Source organism: Kryptolebias marmoratus, linkage group LG1 (genome assembly GCF_001649575.2).
Source record: "Kryptolebias marmoratus isolate JLee-2015 linkage group LG1, ASM164957v2, whole genome shotgun sequence".
Classification (NCBI taxonomy): Eukaryota; Metazoa; Chordata; class Actinopteri; order Cyprinodontiformes; family Rivulidae; genus Kryptolebias; species Kryptolebias marmoratus.
Window position 1 is genome coordinate 33,101,131 of NC_051430.1, and position 9,735 is coordinate 33,110,865.

The window sequence follows — 9,735 nt, forward strand, 5'->3', positions numbered from 1 at the left end:
AAAACAGGTCTTATAAACGCTAAATGTGTCCTACAGGCTTGTGCCTTGGGAGACCTCCGTCTTTGTAAGTATTGGTGTTCAGGAAGCACTTATGCATTTATATGTACATTATAATGTTGCTTTTGTTGTTTTAATTCATATAAATACACTGTTGTGATACCTTAGTATATGTTTTAGTCCAAAACATATACTAAGGTATCACATAATAGACATATACCAAGAAAGGTTTTCTTCATAGGGTCTGTTACCACGGCGACAGACCCTTTCTGGAACAGAAAACTTGGTGTTAACTTGCTTTGGGTTTCATTTAACCCTTGACCCCTCTGGTGTGTGTGTGAGCTGCCACACAGCTGGTAAATGCTCCTGATGACCCGGAAGTAACCCTGACTGGATTCATTCTGGGTCCAGGTTCGGTTCTGGAAAGCCCTACTCACGCTGTGAAGTCTGCGGCGGCCGTGGCTGCCTTGGTGGCATCAGTGTTCAGAGTGGCTCCCCAGACAGCGCCTTTGTGACCCAGAAACGTTCCGATCCAGTCCCCTGTGTCTCCCTGGCGCAACATGGGCTTGCCATCTGACCGGAAGAGGACGTGCGTGTTAGTTACCATGACAACATCTGAATTATCTGATCACCTTACCGATGATCCATATCTGTACATCGCTGTAAACCAAACGTGTCCACATTAAAAACACAAGAGAGACTCGGACTGAGACGGATACCGGACTCCCTGCCGCCCCCCATCCCCCCCTCCCCCGGTCCCGGACTCACCCTTGCAGGCGCTGATGAGAAAGTATCCGTACGGAGTGATTCCGCTGAAGGCCAGGTCCACCACCGGTCGAGTGTGACCGGAGCAGGTCAGAGGGGTCTGCCTCATCGCCATGCTCCGCCAGCTGGACCCAGGACTGATCAGGGAAGAGACGGAGGGACGCTAGCGAGCAAGTTGAGTCGGCTAAACGATAGCAAACAGTCCGAACGACCGGTTAATCTAAGAGTAGCACGCAGATTAGCGACGGCCGTCAGTTCGTTACCCTGTAAACTGTTGAGAACTGAAGTTTTATCCAACTAAACGTCGTTTCTGCCGCTCAGCAAAGGAATGGCTCTCGTGCTAATAGCTACAACATTGCAACTAACTAGCAACGTGCAACGCGGAGTCACTGCGGTGACGCTGATATACCGGGGATACGACGTTAGCCACAACATGGTTACTACTTCCGGAGTTTACCTTTCACAATAAAGTCAAAAAAAATAAATTAATTAATTAAGCAGCCTACCAACCGTCGATATTATAACTTTATTTACGTATGTCGATACTACCAACGACCACTTTTGAGAGAAAACATTATATAAAGTGATAATAAAAATATATGATCTAAATATGATTTCTGTTAATCTTATTAAATGTCTTAATGTGATGTTAAGTTAGAGGCTTATTTAAAGGATTTTCTCTGTTTCTTTGTGTTTTTGTTTCAGTGCTGTTTTTATCCCTCACACAAATCCAACAACAGACTCTGAACAAGAGCTAAGATTGTATCCTACAGCAGATAAATTGCTACTATTATTTACTCTTGTCTTGTAGGCAATGGGGTTCCATTAGTGCCAAAAATATGTTTATGTGTCTATGTAAGATGTGTATGTAGCATGCTATGTATATGTTAGGTGATATGTTAAATGTATATGTATTGTAACATGCCTATATACTGCGTTGTGTCTATGTTCCGCACATATCATTATGTCACTTTATATATACACCTTACATATCACCTTACATATACATAGCATGCTACATACACACCTTACATAGACACATAAACATATTTTTGGCACTAATGAAACCCCATAGTAGGCTAGTAAAGTCAATCTCTGGTATTTAATAACTTCATGATTTCATGGGACCTGGGACTTTATTCACATCTGAAAGCTTTTACTTTGGAAATGTGACACAAAATCAGTGTCTTTATCAGATCCTGTATGACTATAAAAAGATAGTCCAGTTAACTTTGAAGTGATGTTTTGTCTAATAGTTTTCAATAGTTAGTACATTATCAGCCTTGGCATCAGTCAAAGTGGATAATATTAAGAAAGAGGCAAAAGTCTTTGTCCAGGCTGGGCTAAAGGTTAGCCAATCCAGGGCCTGTTTTTTTTAAATAGTTTTTCAGGATTGAATACAAGTCCTTCTCAAAACCAACATACTGGAGTGAAAGAATGCTACACTAGCTAATATTAAATGGCTACACTTTAGCATGTCACTGTGTGTGCAGAACGTAGATATATGTGTATTTGGTGGCTGTCTGGTTATAGTACAGTATATCTTCATGGTTGATATGTTTTAATGCAGAACCTTACTCACTGTAGCACCAACACATCTGTCTGTTCCTGAATGAGTGGTTTTAGGGCTGCATAAGCTGCTATCGGCCACGCCCCCCAATTCAGTGTCCTGTCTCAAAACATAAAAACTCACTGAAGGGTTAAACGCTGCGGATCATTATTAATTCAAACTATGAGGATTAGGCGTTTATACTTGACGGTGCAGTGTTCTCCGAAAAGACGGGGCTGTTTTTTGTTGCTTAATGCGCCTTATAGTCCGGTGCTCCTTATATACGACAAAAGTCTGAAAATAGACCATTCATTGACAGTGCGCCTTATATTCCAGTGCGTTCTATAGTGCGGAAAATACGGTACTACAATTCCAACAGTAAATGCTCAGATATTGTGGGTAATGTAACGTGAGACACAGGAGTCCTTCCTGAAATGATTTGCGCAAACTACAACTTTCTTTTGGCAATATCACGGGGACATTGCTGTCAAAAAGAAAATGAAGCCACGTAGCTCTGTTGGCTAGGAGAACATGCAGGAACACACATTACAGCCGACAACAGAACATTTTCCTTTTCCAGCAGTAAAACCAGCAGAACAAACGTGACGGTCTTCTTGTAATGAAGTGGGCGGAGCTCCACTTGGGTTGCTAGGTAACAAGTATTGTGATGCAACAATCCAGAGGTTTTTAAAACAGGTCGTTTTGCAGATACCAGAAAACATTTACTTGTTGTCAAAAAATGCCAGTTTGTTTTTTGCTTGGTCTGTTTCTAGCAGTAAAAAGTCAATTTGGCACAATGGGTCACCTTTAAAAACAAAAACAAAAACAAAAAAAAAACAGATTTTAGGTCAGTATCTGTAAAACTGTTTTAGCATCCCGAACACATGAGATCAAGCATAAGATCAATAACAAGGTTTGTCCAAATCAGCTAGAATTCTGTTCCTTCTCATTATAAGATGATCTTTGTTTAAAACTCTAACATGAAAGGTGGAGAATAATATGCATTCCTTCAAGGATTCTTTGCCTTTTAACTGTTCTGTCTCTGTTTTTCAGCTGGGTGGGTCTGCAGGCAGATCTGGCCACCTCCTGTTACTTATTATTTTATTTTTTTAGTGTATCCCAGCAAACTTTTTCACCTGTGTGTGAGGACTGTAGGTAAACGTCCCCTCCTGCTGGTCGCAGGTCAGCCTCAGTAGGCGGAGTGGATGATGCCCTTTACTCCTGTCCTCGCTGAGCTCAGGATCTTTACCTGCAGAGCAGCCTTCCTCTTCAGCTTTCACAGGAGCTGCTTCTTCTCGCTGGTGTCTGCTGAACTTCAAGAAGCAGAAGGATGCCGTTGTCTCGATCCTTGTCCATGACGTCCCTGAGCGGGCTGCTGCCGGCCTGGGAGGAGGATGAGCTGCCTGTGGAAGACCTGCTACTTTTTGAAGTTGCCTGGGAGGTCACCAACAAAGGTCAGACAGACCACAAACCTGCACGCTCTGATTCGTGACATAAAAGCAACTTTCTTTATCTCTAAGAGATGCATTTCTTTAAAAAAAAAAAAAAACAACTTATGTTTACATGCAGCTCAAAATGTTAGAACTACAGTGTTGGACACATTTATACATAGTTATATTCCTGCTAAAACTAGGACATGAAAGGAAAACAGCAAGAAAACTCGTTGAGAAATGAAAAGAAAAGACCACAATACCCAGAATTGTGCTCATTGCGTGTTAAAGCTCCCTGCCTGTAACCGTTTGCGTAAAACTGAGTCTTTGCTTTTCAAAGAGCAAATATTGCAATCCAGTCAGCATGGAGTCTGCTCCCTGTGTGGAGTTAAACATTAAGCTGCAGATAAGTTGGAAAGATGGCAGCAGCAGACCCCTAACCTTCAGGTGCATCACCCTGTCTTTTTATCGCACCGATGAAGTGTTTGTCTGTCTGTTAGCAAAATGGAAAGTAATTAATGGATGTACCTCTACAGCTGATTAACCTCTGGAGTTGACACAATTCAAGATGGCTGCCACAGCTAATCAAAATGTGTAAACACATAAATGGCTATATTTATGTCAATTCTACAGTGGTAATTTGATGTTGTAGTAGCTGAGAGTCATTCCAAACTTACTGATTGAACAGTAACTGCTTATAAAAGTTTGCCATTAACTAGTCAACTCTGGACACGTTTTATTAAAAATTTCAGAAAATAATCATGAAATGTACATCTGCAATGGATTACATTTTGAAGCCAACCTTATTTAAGATGGCCACCACAACCAGCTGACCTTTGAAAACAGAAAAATGGCTGACCTTGTTTAACTTTACAGATCTTGAGTTAAAAGTTGGTGTGCTTGCTGTTGAAAGTCATTTCCAACACACACTCTGTGCACTACGCACTGTTCGAGTCGAGTCTACACTGTCTGTCTGTTAGCAAAATATCCCATGAACTGCTGGACATAATTTAATGAAACTCGGAAAGTAATCAATACATCTACAACTGATTAACTTTTAGAGTTGGCCTAATTCAAGATGGCCACCACAGAAAATCAACCTTCGAATGCACAATAATAGCTATAACACAGTCAGTTTGGTAGAAATTGAGCTAAAGTTTGGTGTGGTAGTAGTTAAAAATCATTTTAAGTGCCAATGCACTTCACATTGTGAACAATGTCATTTATATAGTTTGACTAAAATAGCTGTAACTGTCATTTCTGATCATAAGATGAGCTTAGTTTAAAACTCTGACATAAAAGGCTGCAAGAAACATGCATTCCTTCAAGGAACGCTAAACCTGTTAAGTTCTGGTTTATCTTTTTACAATAAGATACATCTCAGCATGAGGTCATTTATAGAGGACTCCTATTATGAGCTCTACACACAGGAAATGTTGTAAAGCCCCACAATAAGCCAATGGTTTTCAAAATAAGGTGCAGTTACACAAGCTTTTAATTAAATCTTTAGGTTATGGCTCCAGGAGCTTCTAATTAAAGTTGCACCCAACCATTTTCCACAGGGCGATTGGGAGAAAATGACACTAGATGGGATAAATTGAGGAAAGTTAAACCCATTCAGTTATGTTTGTATTTTTGTTTTTAAATACTTTGTACACAAATATGTAAGTAATAAGTAAATTTCATCAATAGTACAAACACAACACAGAGAGTAGAGAGAGTAAAGACAGCAGAGTGAGGAAATGTGGTCAGATTGTCCTCCTATAGAAGAATAACGAAGGAATAGCTCAAGAAACCCAAGCCAACCCTAACTATAGGATTAATCAAAAATAAATAAATAAATGAAAATCTTAAGCCTAGTTTTAAAAGTAGACAGAAACTGGAAGTTGGTTCCACCAGAGAGGAGCCTGAGAACTGAAAGCTCTGCCTCCTGTTCTACTTTCAGAAACTCTAGGAACCACAAGTAAACCTGCAGTCTGAGAGCGAAGTGCAGGAACAGCATCATCTTTAATGTATGTGACCAACAAAGTTACACCTGTTAAAGTGCTATAACATTATGTTTTGTGTGTAGTTGGAGGAATTTACACGGTCATCCAGTCCAAGGCTAAGATTACAGTGGATGAATGGGGCGAGAACTATTACATGATGGGGCCCTACTATGAACACAACTTCAAGACTCAGGTGGAAGGCTGTGAGCCACCCAACGCTGCCGTCCGGAAGGCCATGGATTCTCTCACTCACAACGGCTGCCAGGTGTGTGTGAAATGTTGACATAAGCTAGAGAAGAAGGGATGCGGATGCACAACAAACGTGACAAATTTTTAAATTAGAAAAATATTTGAAGTAATTCACTGTAACACTATAGTAACCAGTTTTGAATAATGTTCGAGTCAAGCCACTTCTTCACTGGGCTGTGATTGTCGGACAACTTTATCTAATGGAAAGATATTTAAAGTAATGTGTAATGGTCCAAGCACTGAACCCTGAGGAACTCCGTGACTAACTGTGGTGTATGTATGTCATTATTTACCTGTCAGCCTGCCACATTCATCTGCACCTGTCCCTTGTTTATAATCACTCACCTGTGTTCACTTACCAAACCCCCCTTTCTCCATATAAACCTGGTTCTCAGCTTCCATTTGTCACGGGTTCCTTGTTGCTACATGCACTGTCTAAAACCAGGGGTCTCCAATCCTGGTCCTCAGAGCCACCATCCTGCAGGTTTTCCTTGTTCCTCTGCTCCAACACACCTGATTTGAATCAATGGGTGATTAACAGGCTTCTGCAGAACATGAAGAGGTGATTTAACCTCTGAATCAGGTGTGTTGGAGCAGAGAAACAAGGAAAACCTGCAGGATGGTGGCCCTGAGGACCAGGATTGCCCACCCCTTGTCCAAAACAGTGGTCTCCAATCCTGGTCCTCGAGGGCCACTATCCTGCATGTCTTACTTGTTCCTCTGCTCCAACACACCTGATCCGATGGTTAAATCACCTCTTCATGTTCTGCAGAAGCCTGTTAATCACCCATTGATTGAAATCAGGTGTGCTGGAGCAGAGGTGTGCTGATTGGCAAGTGGAAGCAGGTGACTTTATTACAAATGGCTGACAGGCAAGAATGACAAGGCAAGACAGAATAGCTGAGGGAAACTTGAGCAGTAACATGAAATCCAAAAGCCTAAGAATGTCCGGCTAAAGCTGGATTCATACTGTGAGAAGGGAAGAAATTGACTCTTTTTCACATTAATATTTTATACTTCATGAGAAACTGGAGCAGAGAACTCCTTAGTTATTTTTGATGACATCTTTGAGACACCACTAACTTTGATAAAGCAGTATACAACAATCTGAAGAGAACAGGTTCAAATATCAGTCCCTTTTAGTAAAAAAAGAGCTGTGGGTTTTTTTCATTTGTCAACAACTGCTTGAAAAACATTTTAATGTTAAAATAACTAATATGAGCTTTCAATTTATCATCATCATCATTCGAAATCCAGTTGTAACCTGATGCACAGGACTAGCTATGTTTTTTTGTATCTCCCTCCCAAAATAAATGCAAAGAAAGTCACTTAAAAGAGCATATAGAAGCAAAGTCAGTGTGGACTGAATGATGAGATGTTTCCTTCTGAGCACATGAATGAAGATGCAGGCACAAAAACGAAGGTTCACATTGTATTTCCACATATGAGGGAAATCCCCCCACCCAGAGGGTGCAGTGTACTGTCAGCTTCGACACATGCAAGTTAACTAAATCTCCTTTGTGCTTTGGTTTCTGTAATATTTGCTCAGCAAGGTCAGGAGGAGCTGGTTCTGATATGGCCCAGTGGGTGATAAATATTTGCTGACTCCAGCTCCAGCTCTCCTTCTAATACTGCACCATACCACTGAGACCCCCCCCCCGCAAGTCCTGCATTTTCATGGACTGAACCAAGTCTTTTCCACAAACTAAGACATCCTGAATCTTCATAATCAAAATATTCCTGCACTAAATTTAGCAGGACACACGACACCTGAAATCTAATATATCTAATATTTCTGCAATACTCACATATGTCTAGCTTTGATTATTTAATTGATGTTTTGTTTTGTTGGCTCACATGGCGAAGAATGTGTGAAAGTTGTAACTTTAACAGTTTTATTAACCACTAAGTCAGATTTTTGTTCAGCAACTGGAATGAGATTTAATTACTCTAATTTGGATTAAATTGAACCTAATTCAGTTGAACTGAACTCAAGTGAACAGACTAGATTTGAAGTGATGGATTAGTGGTTAGCACTGTTGCCTCACAGCAGGAAGGTCCTGGGTTCAAACCCCCGGTTGGACCTGGGGTCTTTGTGTGGAGTTTGCATGTTTTTTCTCCGGGTTCTCCAGTTTCCTCCCTCAGTCTAGAAACATGCATGTTAGCATGACACAATCTAAACTAGTTTAGATTGATTTAAATTAAATTGAACCAAACTGACATGAATTTACTTAATCTGATTTGAACTGAACAGAATTGGATTGAATTAAATTGAACTAAACATAACTGAACTAAATTAAAGTTAATCAAAGTTTTTTTTAGTTAAATTGAAAATGAACAAATTTGAATTAAATTGGGATTGAATCATGAAATTAAACTGAATGAAATGTAAAAGAATTGCATTGATATGAAGTGAACTAACCTGATTTAAATTGGGTTCAACTGACTTGAATTTATTTGAATAAAATATAATTTGACTGAATCAATCTGAAGTGAATTGAGCTAAAATGAGCTTTATTGATGTGAATTGAACTGATGTGTCGTGTACGGTCTGCAGCTGTGCAGTCTCTGTGTAGATGGGCACCTGAGCAGAGAGGCAGGTGAAATTGATCCCTTTGCTTCTTCAAGGCAGACAGTCTGGCCACTAGATGGTGTCCACACACAGATGATCCTCTGCAGGATTGTTTCATTACAGAGCAAGGGCTCTCACTCATCTGTTGGCATAAACTTCTACAGTCTCTTGAAATTTCTGATCATTTTTGTTTAAATTTTGGACTTCCATTTGAAGTGTCTTCAAAAGGTGGACGTTCTTCTGGGTCTTCATAATTGCAGCAACGATGTACTGATCAAAAGAAATGACTTTACAGACATAAGTTATTCTAGAACAGTGAGAGTTTATTCAAAATAACAAAGTCTGTGCCGAATCGGGACCTCTGGCCCAATCTGTGACGATCCCCCGTTTCTCTGGGGCTGCTTGTTTTTATAAACCTTTACCACACCCAGTTAGAGTAAAAAGACACCCACGTCCCACTGGGACGGACCTGTAGGATTCAAGTACATTCAATTCCATTTATGGTGATAAGCTGGGGTCTTCAGACATGCAACAGATAACTTTCCACATATGCAATCAATGTAGTAGCTTTTCGACAACGTGAGCGTAATAGCCCACGATTCACTTCCTAAGAAGGGATTTGTGGCTGAAGACACTTCAAAATGGGAGCTCAGGCCTCATCGCCTGATGGCACAGAGGCAGACCAGTTACCTCACATTCTATGCTGATGTTGTTGGTTTGATGTTGAAACCTATGTAGAAATGAGTTCGGAGTCCTCATATTCAGTGATTTCCAAAGTTTGGGGCCATGAAACACAAATCTGTTATGATTATGACCTTGTTTAATTGGCCTTTTAGCAATGTTTGCCTATTTTAACCAAAGACAGTGAAGTCTCAAGTCTCAGGTTTTTGTGGTTCTGAACCCGATGTCATGTTGGGTGGAGATGACGGAGACGAACCCAGTGCGAAGACTCATTTTAAAAGAAACTAATTTATGGAGGTGTTCCGGGCACGTCCCACCGGGAGGAGGCCCCGGGGAAGACCCAGGACACGCTGGACGGACTATGTTTCTCGGCTGACCTGGGAACGCCTTGGTATTCCCCCGGAGGAGCTGGCCCAAGTGGCTGAGGAGAGGGAAGTCTGGGTCTCCCTGCTTAGGCTGCTGCCCCCGCGACCCGACCCCGGATAAGAGGAAGAAGATGGATGG

At 41.0% G+C, this 9,735-nt stretch overlaps 2 protein-coding genes across 2 annotated transcripts in view; one reads left to right on the forward strand and one right to left on the reverse strand.

Moving 5' to 3' along the window:
* LOC108241824 (serine/threonine kinase receptor associated protein) overlaps positions 1 to 1,564 on the reverse strand; it is an 11,388-nt gene extending 9,824 nt beyond the window's left edge. Inside the window, exons 1-2 of the mRNA XM_017426266.3 lie at positions 766 to 1,564; positions 435 to 570 (exon numbers count right to left, since the gene is read on the reverse strand). Coding sequence (XP_017281755.1) covers positions 435 to 570; positions 766 to 877 — 248 coding nt within the window. The 5' untranslated portion in view covers positions 878 to 1,564. The remainder of the gene's footprint in view (positions 1 to 434; positions 571 to 765) is intronic.
* A 225-nt stretch (positions 1,565 to 1,789) lies between these two features.
* gys2 (glycogen synthase 2) overlaps positions 1,790 to 9,735 on the forward strand; it is a 25,741-nt gene continuing 17,795 nt past the window's right edge. The window contains exons 1-2 of the mRNA XM_017426269.3: positions 1,790 to 3,765; positions 5,813 to 5,994. Coding sequence (XP_017281758.1) covers positions 3,642 to 3,765; positions 5,813 to 5,994 — 306 coding nt within the window. The 5' untranslated portion in view covers positions 1,790 to 3,641. The remainder of the gene's footprint in view (positions 3,766 to 5,812; positions 5,995 to 9,735) is intronic.